This window comes from Rhinatrema bivittatum, chromosome 5 (genome assembly GCF_901001135.1).
Source record: "Rhinatrema bivittatum chromosome 5, aRhiBiv1.1, whole genome shotgun sequence".
Classification (NCBI taxonomy): Eukaryota; Metazoa; Chordata; class Amphibia; order Gymnophiona; family Rhinatrematidae; genus Rhinatrema; species Rhinatrema bivittatum.
In genome coordinates, this window is record NC_042619.1 from 43,522,448 (window position 1) to 43,543,603 (window position 21,156).

The following is a 21,156-nucleotide window of genomic DNA, read 5'->3' on the forward strand; positions in this document are numbered from 1 at the left end:
GCAGGAGTATTAACTGTAGTAGTGTTGCTGGCTGGTAGCAGGAGTAAGAGAGATTTCTTATCTTTTTTTTTTAATGATTAGCTGGTGGCTGATGGGGAGGAGAAAGATTGGGGGGGGGGGGGGTTATTTATTTATTTATTTATTATTCAATAATTAACTAACTGGGAAAGAGAGGGAGAGAGGCATTTTTTCTCTTCTGAGGATAATACTGTTGGCTGGCGGGGGGGGGGGGAGAGAAGACATTTTAAAAATAAGAACAACTTTAAGAAAATTGTTTCCTAAAAATAAGCTAGCCTATTACTTTCTTAAAATGACAAAGTCCAGCTGCAGGGCCGACCCACGCTATGAAAGACCGGGTGAGGGGAGTATTTCCTCCACCTCCCCTTTTTCATTTTTTGATGACCCCCTTCCTCTTATCCCCTACTCCTTACCCCCATCTTATCAGCGCTGCAACCAGTCTGTGTAATTATGGAAGGTAGTTAGCTAATTCATGGCATACAAAAGGTTGAGAAACACTGCCTTGCACTATCTTTCATTACTGTCTAGTCCCTTCAGTTTTGCTTCTGAATATGAAACTGATGCATTTCTAGTAGGCTTCGTGCTGTATCCCAGCTCAGCAGTCACCACAGCTGCATTACTTCCTTCCGAGATTTTAAGTGCATTGAGGTGGATATTCATAGGCATTGTGCAGGTAGCTTTTGTAGTAGCCCGCAAAAAAATCAAGATTTGAAAATCTCCACTAATTAATAGCATAATTTTTTTGTGCACACAATATATGTGTGTAAAACAAAAGGGAGCATCAATGCACGCATTCTAGGGCAGGGTGAAACTTTAGCTGGTAAGCGCACATATTTTTGCATTCTCCGGCTAAAGCTGTGCTTACAAGTCTGATTATCAGGGTAAAGTTATGTATGTAAATTTATCCGTGTATTTTCAGCATCAAATAAATGTGTTAACATGGACACATGTGCATTCTCCCCTCTTCCCTCTCCCTTTCCCACAAAACGTACACACAATCTTTGAGTTTACAAAAGGCTGCAGTTTATTCATAGTTACAAAAATAACCTGAGCCCAACTCCCCCTTTATCCGCCCTCATCACACTCCCAATGGCATGCTGAGACGCCCTCCCTCTCCCACCAAAACAACCTTTACTTCCCCCACCCTTGGGTGGCCCCAGCCACCTGTTGGTCCTCATCCCTCCACATCCCAGCAGGGGAGTACCTGCAGCCTGAGCAGCAACCCCACTGCACATCATCTACCTTGTGTAGCAGCCCCCCCAGCAACAGGAGCCCCCTCCACCCCCACAAGTCATCAGCTTTACCCTTTGTGCAATCCTAAAACTTGGGCTCTGGTTTTCTGCCACAAACTAGGACAATCGAGATTGCCCTTGTTCCCCCAACTGTGGCTTTTCTAACCCCAGGTAAAAAAAAAAAAAATGAAACCTCTCAAAAGCCTCCTGAAGTGTGGTTTTAAAAAGATTGAGCCTGACTTCAGACAAATGCATAGCATTGAACCAATACAGTTCAGGACAAACATCCTCCGCCCAATCATGTTTGACCCCAAAACCCTTTTGAGCCTCCACCCAACTACCAGTTTGCCTGTTCAATTTCTTAACTCCAAGCTTCCACAGAGGCTGCTCCCTGAACTTGCTATATCCAACCACCCGAAACATGTGCGTGGCAATGCATTCATCAGACTACCGAAGTCCTTCCCTACTACTGCCACAAACTCTTATAAGTCCAGGCAGCCACATTGTTACCCCCCCCCCCCCCCCCCCAAATGCACAATGATGATTTCTGATGCTTGACGTGTGATAAGAAGCGTCTTGATGACTGGCAGCAACTGGTTCCAATTCATACCCTAAATATCCAACCAGTGTATCTGTTTTCTCATTGCCTGCAATCCCAACTGCTCACCATATGGCCTCTGCAGAGCCCTTTGATAAGCCCAGTGCATGAAAGAGTGGCCCATGACCCAGATGCACCCTAACTTGATGAGAGCCCCCTGGAACTCTGAAAGAAACAGCATAAAGCTGTATCAACTAATCACCCCAGAACACCAGCACCTCCCAGGCTGTTGAGCCTCTCACATTCCTGTTCTAACAAATGAAGCGAATGCCCTGGAGTGCCAATGCCCAATATGTCAAATCTGCTCCTCCGACATCCCTACCTCTGCCACATTCATGGCTGCTCCAATGCAGAAAGAATGGATCTTATACAAATCTGCACTCCAATCCAGGCTTGAAATCACCAAAATGAGTGGCGTGGAGTGGAGTTGCCACCTAGTGGTTAGAGCAGCAAGCTTTGACCCAGGGGAAACCAGGGTTCAAATCCCACTGTCGCTCCTTGTGAACTTGGGCATGTCACTTTATTCTCTGTTGCCTCAGGTACAAATTTAGATTTTAAGCCCTGTAGGATCGGGAATACCTATAGTACCTGAATGTAATCCACTTTGATTTACACTTTGAAGTGCCGAAAAGTGGAATATAAAAAAAAAAAAAAAACTTGCACAAACTGATACTGGGTCAAGGGAGACCCATCATGATGTTCCAAAAATGGACAATCAACATTAGGCTGCAAGCATACAAAAGCCTGCACACAATGAATCGGGCACAAGATAATCACCTGACCTTTACCTCTTTGATCCACCCTGGAACAATGAATACAGAATCGAACCCAGTCTATTACAACTGAAACATTTTCTGATCGGTACTCCACCTCACTTGGATTTACCATCGAGTCAGCTACTAACCCACTAGCTCTCCCTTGCCCCCAAAACAGCAAACATGAAGGCAACACAAAAAACACAACCTCGTATGTCGACCAGCAAACTTCTATCAAATGTCCTGAAATAACCAATAATTCAGAATACCTAATCAGCCACTCCCCCTTCCTAACGCGCTTAACGGCAAAACTCACTGCAGGGTTGCTCCAACCCATAACTTTTTGGAATAAAGAAAACCCTGCACGCTGCACCTGGATGGTTGCTAGGGAATAACCAGATCACTTAGCCCACATTATATATTGAATCATATCCCTGTCCAAAATAAGTCCTTATTTCCCACCCTCTAGCTTATAAAAAATAAAAAAAAAACCCAAAACAGCACCTCTGTCCTTTGTATAAGATGCCCATCTTGCTGGAGCCACAGATTTCCTAATCATTTCCTATACTTCACCAGGCCAAACTGCCAAAGGTGCTCCGGAACTGCTGCTCCCATCTCGTTCATCTAAACATCCAGACACCAAATGATGTCTCACTTGCAACAAGAAAGGGCATCAGCAATTGAGGTCTCCGCCTTGAAACATGCCTAGCTGTTGCTGTAATTTTCCTCCTGAGACACAGCACTACGAACTCTTGCAGCAAGGCTGACAAGCGTTCACATTTCTCCAACTACTGGTTAATAACCACCACCCCCAAATAATCACACCAGAACAGCACTTTCTTGTCAAGCCAACTGTCACTCCATAAAGCCAAAGTTACTATTATGTGGAACAGTTCCAAGAAAGTTATGTTTTTGGTGACCACTATCTCCACCCAGGCTGTCGGTGAATGCTCTGCACACCACGCCCCCCTACCAACATACCCCAAAACCAAATGCATCCGCTACATCCGAGTAAAGATTTAAAGTTAGTAACCAAATCTTCCTGCATCATGCCCACTCTGTTAAATGATTCCAGGAAAGTCACCCATACCCTGAATTTATTTTGTTACCTGGATAAAATGATGAGTTGATTTAACTCCAGCTGTTGCCGCTGACAATCTTCTTATAAATGCTCTCCCCATCAGAATTACCCAATGTGAAATTAAAAAACCCGATCAGTGATTACATTTGGTGGAACGTTACTATTTTGCTGCACCACTAAAAGTACAAGCTCATGGAGCTTACATACCTTTTCATCCAGCAACCGAGACACTATACTGACCGAATCTAACTCGAAACCCAAGAAGGTAAGCCTATGTCCCGATCCTTCCATCTTGTTTTGAGCAATCAGAATTCAAAATCAATGGGCCACCATCAGAAAACCAGCCAGTACATCCCCACAATTCCTCAAATGTACCACGCCTTTGAATAAGAAATCATCCAAATAGTGCAGTATACTGGTAATGCAAGTAGTCTGCACTGTTACCCATTGCATGAAAGTAATGAAAGTTTCAAAATAAGCACATGACACTGAGCAACCCAAAAGCAGACTGCCCTTGGAAAACAAAACCCAATAAATGAAAACTGGATAGGTGAATTGGCAATAATTGAAATACCAACTCAATGTCTGCCTTAGCCATTAGCACACCCCTGCCCATTCTCCTAACTAGCGAAACCGATGCATCAAAAGAAACATATCTGATTGAACACTTGGACTTTGAAACAAAATTGTTCACCAAAGAACCAGATGGGAATGACAAATTCAAAATCAGCCTGTATTTACCCACCTCCTTCTTGGGTACCGCAAGTGAGGACAAATGCATAGAATCAAAAGGCAGTCCCATGAAAGGACCAAAAATACACCCTAAATCCTGCTCAGCCTCCAACTTGGCCAACACGACTTTGGCAAAATAACTGGCTGATCTAGCATTTTTAATAAACCCTCATATGGTATCCAGAATATGACCCCTCCTTTAACAACACTGTTGCCCAGTTTGGATACTTCAGCAACTACCCACCCCATTACCTCTAAACTAAGTGGCAATGGGACCCTTGGCAATAAAACCTCATGACTTGCCTCCCCTGCCTTTGCCTGCTGCAGGACACTTGTTATACTTGGAAGCTGGGTGACCCGTGCCGCACACAGAACAGGCATGACGAAATTTTCATTCTGAGAAGTGATATGCTTCCTTATGAAATCTTCAGCACACTTCTGAACCACCCGCCTGCAACTTAGCAAGATTTCCTGGTTTTCCAGATCCACTCAACTCACGAAAGGAACTTGCCTGAACCCCTACTCCGTGGACCTTTACTAATGCCTCCATGTCCCTTATTGGTCATTTGTGTGAGCCACAAAATGATGTCCTGAGTACCCCAAGACATGAAGCAATTCCCCTCGATCTTGTTCCGGAACAGCTCATCATAATTTAGCCAGGCCCATCCCTCGTAGTCCCTGAATGCTCCTAAAATTCTGTCCCCGTAAGCCAGCAAAGCACCATACTGTGAGGAATCAAAATGACCCACAACACTTGCCAGCCGCAGGAAGCATCTCACCCAATTCACAGTGTTTCTAGGCACCTTCTTAGCAGCCTGCAGTCATTCTAGGACAGAGATAAACTTTAGCTGGTGAGCACACATATTTTTGCACACTCCAGCTAAAGCTATGCTCACAAGTCTGATTATCAGGGTAAAGATATGAATGTAAATTTATCCATGCATATTCAGCATCACATAAATATTTATCTCAAAGCGATTTTGTTTATCTTCATGTATTGAAATATGTATGTTACTTTGTAATTAAGACCATCTGGTGAATCTTGTTTTAATCTAAATTAACAACAATTCATGTTGACTTTTCCATGTTCATGAGGGGCAGATATTCTGGAGAATTTTAGAAGGGTCAGTACCTGTTGAGTAGTGTAGGGCTAGTTGGTAATGTAAAATGAGCTAAGCAATGATAAATTCACAAAAATAGGCATATTCCTATTCCAGATTATTTTGGTAGGAAATGAAAGCTGAGATAAAGTAGATAATTTTGGAGTGATACATGCTGCATGTATGTGACTTGTAATTCAGTGGACTAAACGTTGGTAAGCTTAATATCGGGCATGCAAAAGAAGCTGCTTGACAATGAGTTTTATTAAAAATAGAGTAAGAAACTCTTTAGTGGAAGAATTTCCGCTAGAGGCTTTCATGCTGCTGACAACAGAGAAAGGTAAACTCATGAATCTGATAATGTGATGAAGAGAATGAACTTCTGCACAGACAGCTCTTTAGAAACAGAAAAGCTAAAAGCCTAAAAGATGTTTCATGTTACAAGCTAAGATACTTGCAGGCCGATGCAGTATCGGTGCGAATTAAATGGGTGCTCATGATTGAGTGCCCACTCCTTTAACACGCGCCGATCCACCTCTGCCGGGTGCCGATTTAATATTTAAAGGAAGTAAAAAGGAGGCTCTAGGAGAATTTGCGTGTCCCTAGCGCCTCTTCGGCAGCAGGTGCCCAGGAGAGGTGACTGTCAGCCAGTTAAGAAGACGAGCATTCAGTTTTAGAACATCCGTTTTCCTAACCTGTGCACAGCTGCAGGTTAGGAAAAAAGGATGCTCATTAATTTAGCATCCCTTTTCCTAACATGACCACAGCACTTTTTTTTTCCCAGACATTCTAATTTTTTAGATCCTCCGACTTAATGCCTGCTCGGGGCAGGCGTTAAGTTTGGCGAGTAAAAATGTACACGTCAGGCACACGTTTTTTGTTTTTTTTTGCATGGGGGGAAAAGATAATAGCCTCATCAATATGCATTTGCGTTTGGACGTGCATTTTGGATGCTCTAATCTCCGTTTGCATCGGGGGTTATGGACGCACGACCAAAACACGCGACCAATGGGAGGTTGAGCCGTGCGCTGCAGCCAGTTCACGGTATTGTATCAGCCTGTTGGTTAGAAAGTTGTAATCTTAACAAAGTTTAACCTGCATCTTCAGTATTCTATGGCTTGTATAACAGCAGCACATAGAGGAGTCAAATGACACACATCAAATTCTTGAATGCACAGGCACTTCTACTTCAAGAGGCAGAAGGATTTCATAGAGTTTTCACAGTTCAGAGATTTTTACTATATAAGTAGGAAGCAAGTTCAGTTTGAAAATCCAAAAAGCGCTGTTTACTAGGTAAACATCATAGTCTTCAGTCCCCCAACATGGACCCGTGTTTCGTGCAGAGCTTCATCGGGGAGGGCTCGTATCTCTCGGGTAGCTATCATAGAAAATACAATTGTGAATGCACAGCATCTACAAAATTGAAAGCACTGGAACACGCTTGGTCTCTGCTTTTTAGAATAGGTGAGAAGAGTGAAAATGTTTTTTCTTGTAGGATGATATCTAAACCAGTTTTGGTAAGTGGAAATAAATAGATTGAATAAGTTAAAGAAATGGGTAGTTAGTTCTAGGAAGAGGATAATTTTCATTAGTGTGTGTAACTGAGCACATGCACCCATAAATTGTTGCCCCTAAAATAAGGCCTGTATTTTATAAATTGTGGAGCCATACATTTTATAAAATATCATGTATCACTGCCATTCATGTTTCAGTATAAGTACAATATGGTGAATTTTCAAAGGGGTTTCACACACAAGTAGCATGCACGCATGTATATGCTGTTTTATAAATGTTGAAATTAAGCATGTATTTTTGATTTTGCACATACAATCTGGGGCATCCTAGGGCAGAGTTCAGAAGTACAAGAGATACATGCATCCATATTACCAAACATATTACCAAACATATTGATGTGCAGAGTAAGCAGACAGAAGAGAAGGACAAGGGAATGACAGGGCAAGGCTGGAGACAAGGACAAGACTGAAGACTAGGCAAAGCTTGAAGATAAGGATGAGGCTGAAGAGAAAACAAGGCAAGGCTGGGAAGCTGAAGACACAAGGCAGCAACAAACACTGCCACTGAGGTAGTCAACCTATTGCCAAGGCACTGGGACTGTGTGGTTAAATATCCGGCTGTGTGATGTCATAAAGAGGCGCTGAGCTGTACAGTTCCTGCCACGGGACCATTAAATATTGGCGCTATGCGCGCACACACAGAGGGCTTCTCAGCGCTTGGTGACAGCGTTGCAGGCTGTGTGAGTTGATGTCGTTCTCAGGCCGCTCGAAATGGCAAAACATAGGGGCTAGCTACCAAGCGGTGACTGAGCTGACTCGCGGGGTCAGCCTGCAAGTCAGCAAACATAACAGTACCCCCCCCCCCCTTTCTAAGCCCCCTTTCAGGATCCAAGGCTTGGATTTGGAGGGAAATCATCTATGGAATTCTTTTATTAACTGTGGTGTCTTGTGATTACTGGCAGGCTTCCATGAGTTTTCTTCGGGGCTGAAATGCTTCCAGGCGATGATGTACTCCAACTTATTGCATTTCCTGTGAGAATCCAGGATTTCTTCCACTTGAAACTGAGTATCCTCTTCCACGGTCACATTAGCGGTTGTGGGAGGCCTCCTGGAGGGCCACGAAAGGTCCAATGGTTTCAGTAGAGAGACATGGAAAACGTTGTGGATCCAGGGACGATAACTTTAAAACCTCTTTGCAGGTGCACGCACATCGACACACTGATTCTATAACATGCGTGTGTTCATGCGTGCATGTTATAAAATCGGCTACCCACACGCATGGCCGATTTTATATTGGCGAGAGCGAGTGCCATCTCGATCGCGTAAAGGGGGAGGATTTTAGTAGATGCGCGTGGCAACGCAATAGGCCTTTTCTCCAGTTCCCTCCCAGTCTGCTCCAGTAAAGGAGCGGACTTCCCTAACCCCCTACCTAACCTGCCTCCCTTTAACCCTACCTGCCCTGACTCCTAAAACCCCGCTGTCTACCCTAGGTTTTTTTTTTTTAAACTTATCTGCGGTCCATAGCAGCAGAAGGTTACATATCCCTCAGATCCCGACGCGTGCTTGTGCGGGACAGTGCCTTAACGGCGCTATCCTGGCCCACCCATGCCCTGCCCCCGCTCCACCTCTTCTGCGCCCACGGCCCGCCTCTTTTTCAGCTTACCAAGTTTCTTCACGTACCGGGAGAATCACTCATGGCTGCGGGCCTATGAAGATCCGCACGGAACGCACACTGCCCAACCACATGCATATCTCTTGGATTTCATGTGTGAAGTGCTTTTAAAATTAGCCCTTTAGTAAATTGGGCAGTTTCAGTTGGTAAGTGACTGGGCCTAGATATCATAGGACTGAGTAGGGCACAATGAATCGTGGCGCTAGATGAAATGAAGGGACTCAGAGACAAAGATGCTGTATGTTTAGCCATACCAGATCGCCCTGCTTGAACTGTGGTGCTGATTGGCGTTTGGTGTCTGTGTATTTCTTGGCTCAGGATGTTGCCTGTGATATTAATGCATAGTCTGGGTCCAGAGGTTGTGCATTTCCTTTGCCCTGAGGCAGGCTGTGGGGCAGTCCAAAGTGAGAGGTAGTGGAAGAGGTTTTTTTGGGTGTTTCCCATACACTATCTAAAATGGGTAGGAGCCAGTGACACTGCTCACGTGGTTGTTGTGAGAAATTCTACCCACGGAAATAGAAGGGCCCAATCATCTTGCCTGTGATTAACATATAACCTGAGAAAGATCTTATGCGTCTGGTTGACTCTCTTGGTTTGCCCACTGCCCTGAGGGTGATAAGCCTTAGTGAAATCCAAGGAGATGCCAAACTTGCGGCAGAGGGCCTTCCAATAGCGGGCAATAAATTGAACGCTTCTGTCAGACAGAATATGGGATGGCAAGCAGTGCAACTGAAAGACATGAACAAAGAAGCAGACTAATTCAGGAACTGAGGGAAGCCTGGAGAGAGGAACAAAGTGAGCCATCTTATAAAATCTATCCACATTGACCCATATTACCATGGAGCCATATGAGAGGGGGAGATCCACAATGAAATCTGTGGATATGTGTGTCCAGGGTTCCCTGGGCACTGGCAATGGCCGTAACAGCCCCAGAGTTGGGCACAATCAGTTTTATTCTGTGCACAGGTTGAGCAGGACTGCATGTAGTCCTTCACATCTTCCTTGATGGGCAGCCACCAGTAGTGATGGTGAAGGAACTCAAGAGTCCTGGACATTCCTGGGTGCCCTGCTACTCATGAGTCGTGCATCCACTTCTACACTTTCTTCTGGAGCTTCTTGGGAGCGATTGTTTTCCTTGCTGGAACGGAAGTGGCAGAAGTGAGGATGATCCTCGCTGAATCTATGATATCTTGCAGGGCTTCTACAGTATCCTTGGTCAGGAAGGACCGGGCTAAGGCATCTGCTCAGAGGTTCTTCTCTGCCAGTCTGCAGCAGAGTTTGAAGTCAAATCAAGAAAAGAAAAGGGACCAGCAAATCTGCCTCTGCACCTTATCTAGTTCTGCTATATCTTTTTTGAGATGAGATCCAGAACTGCATACAGTACTCAAGGACTGGTTGAATCATGGATCGATACAGAGGCAATATGATTATTTTCTATTTCATTCCCCATTCCGTTTTGGACCATTTCTACCATTTTAGTTGTATTTTTTGACTATTGCCACAGACTGAGCTGAGAATTTCAATGTGTACTGTACATGAGGACTCCAAGGTCCTTTTCCTGGGTGGTGATGCCTAATATCTAACCCAGCATTGTGTACATGTAGTGGGGATTTTTTTTCACTACTTGCACCATTTTGCACTTGTCCACATTAAATTTCATCTGTCAGTCAAATTCTCAGTCTCCTGGACTTATAAGTTTCTTCTGTAATTTCTCTCAGTCTCTGCTGTTTTAAAATATATATTAAACTAAACTAACAGCTTTGAATAATTTTGTATCATCTGCAAATTTGATCACCTCACTCGTTGTTCCCTTTTCCAGATCATTTATTTTAAACAGAATGCACACCAGTACATATCCCTTTGGTACTCCATTAACAACTTTTTGCCATTTGGAAAATTGACCATTTAGTCCCACCTTCTGTTTCCTATCTTTTAACCAGTTATCAGTTGACAAAATAACACTGCATCCTATCCCATGACTTTGTAATTTCACGAGGAGTCAATCATGGGGGACTTTGTTCAAATGTCTTCTGAAAATCTCAATACACTTTGGGCCTGATTTTCAAAAATATTTACATGCTTAAAACTGGGTTTTATATGTGTAAATGCACTTTACCCATGTAAGTGGGCTTTTGAAAATTGCTACAATATATGCCATTGAATTAGCAATCACTGAAGGCAGCAAGGCAATGTGAAAAGGCGATAGCTAAAGCCAGAAAAATGCTGGGATGCACAGAGAGAGGAATAGCCAGTAAGAAAAAAGAGTTAGTGATGAGCTTGTACAGGTCCTTGGTGAGGCCTCACCTGGAGTACTGAATTCAGTACTGGAGTCTGTATCTCAAAAGGGACAGAGACAGGATGGAGGCGGTCCAAAGAAGGGTGACTAAAATGGTGTGGTGTCTATATCAGAAGGCCTATGCGGAGAGGCTGAAGGATCTGAATATGTACACCCTGGAAGAGAGGAGGTGCAGGGGGGATATGATAGAGACCTTCAGATACCCAAAAGGATTTAATGATGCACAAACTTTGAACCTTTCCCATTGGAAAGGAAATAGTAGAACTAGGGGTTACAAAATGAAATTTTGGGGATGACGACTCAGAGTGAATTTAAGGAAATATTTTTTCACAGAGAGGTTGGTGAATGCCTGGAATGCCCTTTCAGAAGAGGTGGTGGGGACAAAAACAGTAAACAAATTCAAAAGGGCATGGGATAAACACTGTGGATCTCTAAAGGCTTGAGGATGATAATGAAGAAAAGGATGCATGGGGGTAACCTGCACAGAATGGCAGTTAGTACCCTTAACCAGAAAGCATGGGAGATTAATACCCTAAACCAATTAGCCTTGATGATTTTGACACAACTGCAACATCGCTTTCTGCTTTAATGGTGGGGCGGAGAGAAAAGGGCATTGGATTCTGAAGATTTTTACGGTCTGGGGTACTGATACGCTGACATTGGGCATAAAGTTTCTATGGCCAAGTCCAAAAGCAAAGAGTGTTCAAGCAGCATTGTCTGAATTATCAGGAAGGCCGCTCACCATTTAAAAATGTTGCAGTAATTTTGTTATGGGTGTGACAGTTACTTGGTTTTGCTTATATTACTATCCTTAACATAAGGCATGGGGGTAACCTGCACAGAGCAGAAGTTACTACCCTTAACAAACAAAAGAGTGGCAGTTACTGCTCTTGGCGGACACTTGAGGGTAACCTGCATGGAACGGCAGTTGCTGCCATGGGAAATTTTCTGGGCAAGTTCTGGTCTTTTTCTGCCGATAATGCTATGTTACTATGTTTTACCCATGTTAAGTGCACTTAACGTGGGTAAATGGCTTTTCAAAACCGCTTTGATAGTTTGTTACATTTAAGTCATAAACTCCTTTGAAAATTCACCTGTATGTCAACTGGCTCACCTTTATCTACGTGTTTATTTAAACTTTGAAAACAATCTAGTAGATTTGTAAGGCAAGATTTCCACTTGCAAAAATAATGTTGAGTCTTCCCCATTAAGCCATGTTCAGGCTCACTGATCTCTAGTTTCCTTGATTACTCCTTGAGCCCTTTTTAAAAATCAGCATTAGAGAGAGAGAGAGGCAAGATGGCGTCCTGAGTGAAACCATGTAATCCTGGTTTCCTTTTGGATTTTTCTTCATTATGCCGCCCAAAAGAAAAGGCAAAGCGAGGGTTTTTCCCTCAATCCCTTTATACCTTGAGGAACAGCCACTGATTACATGGTACGTAACTTCTGCAGCTGCCATTTTGGGGGGAGATATGCCCACTGTGGGACCCGGTGAAGGAGCACCGCTTTCACCAGGAATGAGCTTCCTTCAGTCCCCTTCGATCTGTGACACTCCCCACTGGCACAGATGAATGGGTAACCTGAGTGAGCCATCGGCATCACAAACCTAGGAAGCTAATTGATGCAATGCTAGTGGAAGGGGCTCATGAAGCTGTAAGAGAGGCACTACGAGCTTTGCCATTTTGTCAGAGAAATGATTGGGGGGGGGGGGTGGAACAGTGACTGTTGGATTAACTCCGGCATTGTCTCTCGCACAGAGCAACACCAACCTCTCAGTGAGTTTCAGCTTTCCCCCATTAAGCCAGCTGTGGTGATCCTGGATGCTTTGTGGGAATTAACGGTTGGGCTTGGGCCAGACCATCAAAGATTGTACTGTGAAAATTGGTTCCCTTACTAATAGTTTGGAACCAGTGGTGAAAAGAAATGAAGATGAGCTACAGGGAGTACAAACAATCATTCAAACATTAGGACATGATATCAAGAATATTCAAAGCTTTAATGCTGCTATGACTAAAGATAGAAATTCTCTTTCCAGGAGAATTGAACTCTTGGAAAATTGGAATTGTCATGTTAACCGCAGGCTGGTGAATATTCCTAAAATAATGGGGAAACTCCCTTACTTAACTTTAAAAAAAATTTCTTTGAAGTGTTGCTAATTTCGGAAGCTCAGATTCCCTCAATAAAGTTTTATTTTTACCAGCATTACCTTGTAAGAACTCTAGATCATTAGGCCAAACTAAGGCGTCTTCTGATGTATTTAATCCCACCAGTTGTCTTGAGAATTCTGGACCAAAAGTGACAGAGCGTAGCACTTTTAGTTTCTTTTGTTATAGAAAAAGACATCAGTATGATAATGAGACCTTGTTTCAGGCGTTTGAACTCCCTTTTTCATGGACAGCCAGTGAGAATGTTTTCTGATGTTTCTAAGCACAAGAAAGGAGAATAGGTTTTCTTAGTTTGAGAAAAAATTGTTATAGGTGCCTGTTTTCTACTGCGTTACCCATATAAGTGTATTGTTTAGTTGAACAATGATGATTATATAGTTTTTGCCCCTGAACAACTTAAAGTTTTTTTTGGATGCTAGGAGACAGCTTTCTAACCCACAGATCTCCAGTTAGTCTGGTTTAGGTATAAATCTTGTTTGGTAGCTTTGTCAGGTTAAGCCTTTTCCTTCTTTTTTCTTCCCTTTTCCTTTTATGTCCTTTGAAAGGTTGCCTCTCTTACTCTCTTGTTTTTTGAGGTATATTAGGCACTCAATTCTGTTTATGTATTTTTCTGATTTCCTGTATAGTAGTAGTATTACTTATCTTTTGATGCTGGAATTGTTACTTGTACAAGGTGGATTTTGCTTTGTATGTTTGAAAAACTAATAAATAGATATTTTATAAAAAAAAATAAATAAATAAATCAGCATGACATTGGGCACTGTCCAGCCTTCAGGAATGATAGGTTACAGATTACTAGCAACAGGTTAGCACTTTCCTGTTTGAGTTCTTTAAGGACTGTGGGGGTGGATACCATTCAGCCTGGTGATTTGTTACTCTAGTTTGTCAGTTTGAGCTATTCCATTTTCCATTAGCACAGATTTGTTTTAATTGCTCAGCATCATCACCCTCAAGGAATGTTTCCAGTGTAGGTATATTCACTCCCTTCGCTCTGTTAGTATTCCTGTTCCTTCCTCCTCCGTGTGGAGTTTTGGCTTTTCCTCCCAACGGTGACACAGGGCCGTGGTTCCTACAGTTGATGGTGCTATCTGATACTCCTGCCCGGTGTCTTTTCCCCTCTTTTCCCGTCGGTTTATTTATTTATATTCCCCCCCATCGCCCGAAGCCTGTTCTAGGCCTCATTTTGTCTGGCTGCCATGGACTCTTTACCATGTCCCCCTCTCCATCCTTTGTGCTACAGCGAGATCGTCTATGGGGAGGACAGGCAGGAAGCTGTTTGATCGTCCTGGTTGCTGCTGTTCCTGGGTAGTTCTTGCCAGTGTACGCCCTGGGTTTGGAAGCCGCAGCTGAAAGTAGGAGCAGCAGCAGCAGCAAGGGAGAGCAAAGTGCCGTCTGCTGGCTCTTCTCTTTGGCCCCCATGTGCTAAACTGCTGATGGTACAGCACCAGCTGCCATGGCCCAGAAAACCTAGGAGGAGCTCTCCAGGAAGGCTCCCAGGTGTGAATTCAGAGGGCTGAACTGCTGCAGGGAAGAAAAGCTGGGCCTTTGTGCAAAGGAGCACAGAGACAAAAGTACAAGCAGTTAAATCACAAGCAGACTGTGATACATTACAGGAGGACCTTGCAAGACTGGAAGATTGGGCATCCAAATGGCAGATGAAATTTAATGTGGACAAGTGCAAGGTGTTGCATATAGGGAAAAATAACCCTAGCTGTAGTTACACGATGTTAGGTTCCATATTAGGAGCTACCACCCAAGAAAGAGATCTAGGCGTCATAGTAGATAATACATTGAAATCGTCAGCTCAGTGTGCTGCAGCAGTCAAAAAAGCAAATAAAATGTTAGGAATTATTAGGAAGGGAATGGTTAATAAAACGGAAAATGTCATAATGCCTCTATATCGCTCCATGGTGAGACCACACCTTGAATACTGTGTACAATTCTGGTCGCCGTATCTCAAAAAAGATATAGTTGCAATGGAGAAGGTACAGAGAAGGGCAACCAAAATGATAAAGGGGATGGAACAGCTCCCCTATGAGGAAAGGCTGAAGAGGTTAGGGCTGTTCAGCTTGGAGAAGAGACGGCTGAGGGGGGATATCATAGAGGTCTTTAAGATCATGAGAGGTCTTGAACGAGTAGATGTGACTCGGTTATTTACACTTTCGAATAATAGAAGGACTAGGGGGCATTCCATGAAGTTAGCAAGTAGCACATTTAAGACTAATCGGAGAAAATTCTTTTTCACTCAACGCACAATAAATCTCTGGAATTTGTTGCCAGAGGATGTGGTTAGTGCAGTTAGTGTAGCTGGGTTCAAAAAAGGTTTGGATAAGTTCTTGGAAGAGAAGTCCATTAACTGCTATTAATCAAGTTTACTTAGGGAATAGTCACTGCTATTAATTGCATCAGTAGCATGGGAACTTCTAGGTGTTTGGGTAATTGCCAGGTTCTTGTGGCCTGGTTTGGCCTCTGTTGGAAACAGGATGCTGGGCTTGATGGACCCTTGGTCTGACCCAGCATGGCAATTTCTTATGTTCTTATGTTCTTATGTTCTTATGTTCTTGAGATAAGTAAAAGAAGCTACAGAAGGGAAGGGAATAAGCAGAAAGATGGCAGTGGAGACGGGATAGTAGAAAGAAGGGAGGAAACGCAGGGCTTTGGGCAGGCAACATTTTCAGAAACACACAAGGTGCCAGAAAGAGCCATTTTTGTGCCGATGCCACTTACATACAGGTGCAAGCCACCAACAACAGCGGGCCTCTTTGTTTGTCTTTCACATTTCCTTGTTGGGGGACCGCTAACTGCAAAAAAAAATGCACAGTTTGTGGCACTCTCGTGTGCATGCTGATTGAAATGCCCTCCTTGCTATTCTCCGGGTAAACTTCTCTAGTGGGTGCACAGTTTCTGTAGCACATGCAATACACTAATGATCTACAGTGTTACTTTGTAGTGAGTGAGTTCCTGTTGTAAATGAAAATATTTGATCTTTTTGTTAGTATTCTTGTTTGGCAATACACTATGTTATGTGAACTAGAAACAATCCTAGACAAGCTTGAGTCCTTAGTAGCAAGCCTGCAACTGAAGATTAATTATAAAGAATGCATGCCGATTAACATTTCCGGAAGGTTTCAGCGTGTTCAGTCTGCTTTGTTTTTCTTTCTTTTTATAGACCATGTATTTTAAAGGCATTGAAGCAGGAAAGTTCCCCTATTTCCCTCATGCAGACAGCATTATCTATACTGTCTCCACCGCTATCTGTTTCCAAGCAGTAAGTCTATATTTATTTAAATAAAGTTGAACATTCATTTCAGCTTAGACCTAATTGGCCAACATCTCCAGGGGCTCAGAGCTACGTCTTCTCTGTGTTTTATTCTCATTCAACCTATGGAGCGGGGATCCACAGCAAGAAATGGCATTAACCAATGAGCCTGGGAAGAAAGCCACAGTTTTGTTTCCTAATCAAATTTATAGCACTGAATGGGAATGAAGTGTCAAACCTGTCTGGTAAATAATCAAATTTTTGACTTGGAGAAGTTAAGTTCAATGTTCTGATTTCAGGCTGTGATGGAAGTTCAGACGTTGCGACCCTCATACTGGAAATTCCTTTTGCGATTGACGAAGGGCAGGTAAGTACCCAAGGCTGGAAAGTACATCTTCTTGGCACTTTTAGAAAAGCTTTTGTCATTGGAAGGAGTCAAGGGAAATGGCCTACCTTCCCCAAAAATATTTGCCTGCCTTCCAGTGTTCCAAGAATCTTTTGGACACTTCTGTACCATTTGTGTTGCTTCTTCTTTGTGAAATACAAGTAAAATGGACCTACACCTTTCTTCTGATGGAGATAATGGTGGACTAGGCTAAAACCTAATTTTAGAGTTGAGCTTCTGTAGTAAGCCAATTGTATACAAACTCCTTATAAGGACATGACCTCAGCGAGCTGACAAAATAGCACACGTGAGTATTCTCTAAGGATTTACTTGCTTAAAACTGGGTTTTACATGTGTAAAGGTACTTTACTCGTGTAATTGGGCTTTTGAAAATTGCTACAATTTATGCCATTGAATTAATAGGTTTTACCTGCGTTAAGTGCACTTAACGTGCTTTTGGAAAATTGCTACAATAGTATGTTACATTTACATGTGTAGCTCCTTTGAAAATTTACCTGTAAACCTTTTCTGTGTATCAATACTGATTTATAGTCTGGCTGGCTGAAAAAGCAACATAAATGTATTGTAAGTTCTGCAGTAGAAAAAGATCCAGATCAAATCAGATTGCTTCTGTGTTACTGATTTTCAAAAGCAGCAGCCTGCCTGGGTTAACTTTAAAGGAAAGAAATCCAGTTTCTTAAAGTTCTGTGCAAACGTGCAGCACAGAAAGCAGACAAAATTTGTACTGAGACACAGCCCTGGCTCATTATTTTGTTTGCCCTGTCACTTTATTCATTGTGCCACAGATGAGGATTACAGATGAGTAATGTCCAGCAGAGTTCCCCATACAGTTCCTGATAATATCAGGATTGTCAAACATGTCTGCTCTTGGTCATTTATTGTTGTGTTTTTTGTTTGGGTGTTTTTTTAAAGTGGTAAACCTGGTGCCAAATCAAAAAATGGTCCAATTTGGATGATCTGTGGCAGGAAACCCTGCCAAAGTTTAGTTTATGGAGAAACATTTGAGTGTGTAGTATTTTGTGACTAATAAAACTAGGCATTTTTATTGACAAATTGGCATATGATTGATGCTAGTATGTAGTAGGGTGTCCTTTAGGGCACAGCAACATGGCTTGTAGTCTTTCTAGAGCAGTGCTACTTACAAGTGCCGTACTTGTGGCATCCACCAAAATGTTTATGATTATATTTAATTGCATGACTTTTTCTTTTGTATAATATTTATAACTGATGGGAAAACATCCCGTATGAATATATTTTTTTAATCTGCATGGTTGTGATGTTCATGCTTGTATCATTTTGATCTCCTTCCTAGGTTTGGACTAATGAATAGGCGCGCCTTAGATGTTTTTGACACTGATGCATCAAGATACTTCAAAGATTTCCTACCAAAACTGGACCCAAGATACACAGTTATGCCCCCAGAACTGCCAATTGAGCTTTCTTGAAATGCCATTTCATAATTAAATGTGAACACGGTTATTGTCTTGAATGGTTTAACATAATAGTCAGAAGAGCACTTGTGCTCCAGTTCAGTAATATTTCAATAAGAAATGCTTTTTGTAATCAATCCAAAATTCTGAGGGTCTCTAGGAAGGGCGTGGCTTAATAATTAAGTTGCCCCCCACAACGGAAATAAATTATTTCTAGATCTCTTTGGTTGACAAAATAGTTGATTCTTGATTGAGTCATGTCACTGAACAACAAATAAGGAAGAGAATAGAAATGAAAACACCATTATATGGACTTAATATAATAAATATTAACATTGTCAAGCATCATTCTCTGCTTAATCACATATACTGGTAAATAAAACTTAAGATATTTGTAAGCATAGTAAATGAAATGGAATCAACTTCACCTTAAGCCTATGTGCTTTTGTTAACAGTTAACATGGTCATCTATGAAGGGGGTTAGTGTGCATCTTAGACAATGAAGGTTGATTTTACCTGTATGTTCTATACAGTCACTCTTTCAATTGTTTTCATGAACCTAACATTTGGCAAATTCTGCTCCAGTTCACATCAAGTCTTTCAATAGTCTTATAGCCTTCTTCATATAAAGTAGGTGCATTTGTCTTTGATATGTGAATGCAAAGAGAGGAAAGCCAATTAAAGCCAATGTGGATTGATTAGCATTTGCCACCTGAGACAACGGCTAGCTTTCTTTGAGTTCCATTAGAGAGCTCAGATAAATATACTTCAAGACAACGGCTAGCTTTCTTTGAGTTCCATTAGAGAGCTCAGATAAATATACTTCCAGAGGGAGAGCAGTGTTAGTAGGTAATAGCAGAAACAGCACATAGGCTCATAACACCTTGTAGACTAACGGATTTCTTAGGACATACATCTTTGAGGACAAGAATCTACTTTGTCAGATGCAGTCAATAGCTCATGCCTCAACAAATCTGGTAATGTATAAGATGCCGCCAACCTCTGTGTGGTTTATCCAGGTCATCTATTACTGGGAACTGTATTTAGAAATTTATATATTTTTTTATCTGATTTAGCTGCTGGAAGCTGTTATGGCACATTTTATATTTAATTACATTGGGGTAATGCTTAAGAGAGAAAATGTGAGTTGGAAAACTCATGTCAATCTAAATTTTCAGTGACTCTTTACATGTACTATAGGATTCTGCTTACACTTGCACATTTTAAAGGTTTCTCACTGGGCCCTAATACGAAATCACTGTGGGCATTGACTACATTTATGATGGAAGTTGGGACAGATTTGAATTTCTAATATTGTAAAATGTCTGATCACTTCAAAGAAGCACATAGTGTGAGACAAAAAAAGCACAGCAGCTCAGATGTGATTTAAGCAATCATAGAAGCAGCTAATTTGTGCATGTATGCCTGAGAACTGCCCATTTTCTGTCATTATCAGCAAGGTTTTATCATAAGTGTAAACAGAGAGATTTCTTCCAGTATCATGGCAGTAAGATGCTAGAACAAGAAGACGCCAGTGGCACCGTAGTGAGGGAAATATGAGTCGGCAAGGAGATTTTCAGTCAGTCAAAAGCCTTGGAAGATTCAGCATTGTGTGAAGTCCCAACCTGTGATTTGATGCTCTAGAAATGATATGGACCAAGAAAGCAGTAAGGAAGGCAATCTATGAACGCCGTGAGGGTAACAAAGTGGAATAGATGCCTGATGTCCTGATCAGAATACTTTATTTAAAGGAGACGTAGTATTATACAGCCGAGCACACTGTTTAATCCATGGTTGGAGGTGCGTTGTGTAGGCAAGTCCACAGCCCCTTATGCTATAACGGGATTAGCGCCTCTACAACTCGGGTCCAACATGCCACAAAATTAATAGCACTCATCACGTACAAATGCATGTCAATGAGGCTATTAGTTATTCACTCCACATGCAAAAAAAATGTGCGTCCAATCCACACATTTCTGAGCACCCCAAAAAGTTGTATAGAAAAGCAGAAAATATTGCTTTTCTGTACATCCTCTGACTTAATATTGTGGCGATATTAAGTCGGAGGAACGAAAAGTTTAAAAGATTTAAAAAAAAACAAAAAAAGTGCCGGCAGTCAGGTTAGGGAAACGGATGCTCAGTTAACCAGCGTCCGTTTCCCTAACCCGTGGCTGTGCGCTGGTTAGGAAATCAGATGCCGATAAATTCAGCGTCCGTTTTCTTAACCTGCAGACAGCCAACCTCTCCTTGGCAGCGCAACCCCTAATTTAAATATTGCATGGCGCCCCCAGGAGAGGTGCCTGGGCGCGCGTTAGGAAAGCGGGCGCTGAACACTCAGCGCTTGCTTTCGGCGCATTTTTTTTTTTGCATCAGCCCCGTTGTGCTGGAAAAACAACAGAAGATGCAATTAACTTCCTTACAAAGCAAACAAGGACAGGTTCAAGATAGCACTCACAATCCTTGTCAGGAGATTCAAAGGTCCAGGTGAGCATAGGAACAGGGCTCAAGACAGGATTCAAGGAAGCTTATTCTCATCTCATCTCATTGTGCCAATGGAGGCTCTCTGTCCCTTTGGATCAGTGAGGACTTCTCTGGGTGTGTCCAAGCCCTCAATTCCTAGAACTTCATAGCTATTGGTGCTCTCCTTAAAGAGTCCCTAGCCCGCTGTCCCTACAGCCACTGGTCTTGACATCTTGGCACGGAGGGATGGCATTATGGTGGTGCTCTTCTTCACTCTGACACACAGATTGGGTAAGACACTTGAGCATACTCTATACCACAATTTAAAAACTAAAAAAAAAACAAACAAACAAAAAAAAACAACCCTTGTTTTGGTCTGATGATGGGAGTGTAGCTCTCAAATGCTAGTCAAGGGAATTATTATGTTAGTCCAATAAA

General features: G+C 42.4%; 1 protein-coding gene across 3 annotated transcripts in view; it reads left to right on the plus strand.

Annotated features, from left to right (window-relative positions):
• The window catches only part of TMEM135 (transmembrane protein 135), a 698,244-nt gene extending 679,764 nt beyond the window's left edge, over positions 1-18,480 (plus strand). For all 3 annotated transcript variants that reach the window (XM_029602284.1, XM_029602282.1, XM_029602283.1), the window contains 3 exons: positions 16,333-16,431; positions 16,722-16,789; positions 18,141-18,480. In XM_029602284.1, the coding sequence (XP_029458144.1) occupies positions 16,333-16,431; positions 16,722-16,789; positions 18,141-18,273 (300 nt within the window). In that variant the 3' untranslated portion in view covers positions 18,274-18,480. The remainder of the gene's footprint in view (positions 1-16,332; positions 16,432-16,721; positions 16,790-18,140) is intronic.
• Positions 18,481-21,156: the final 2,676 nt, after the last annotated feature.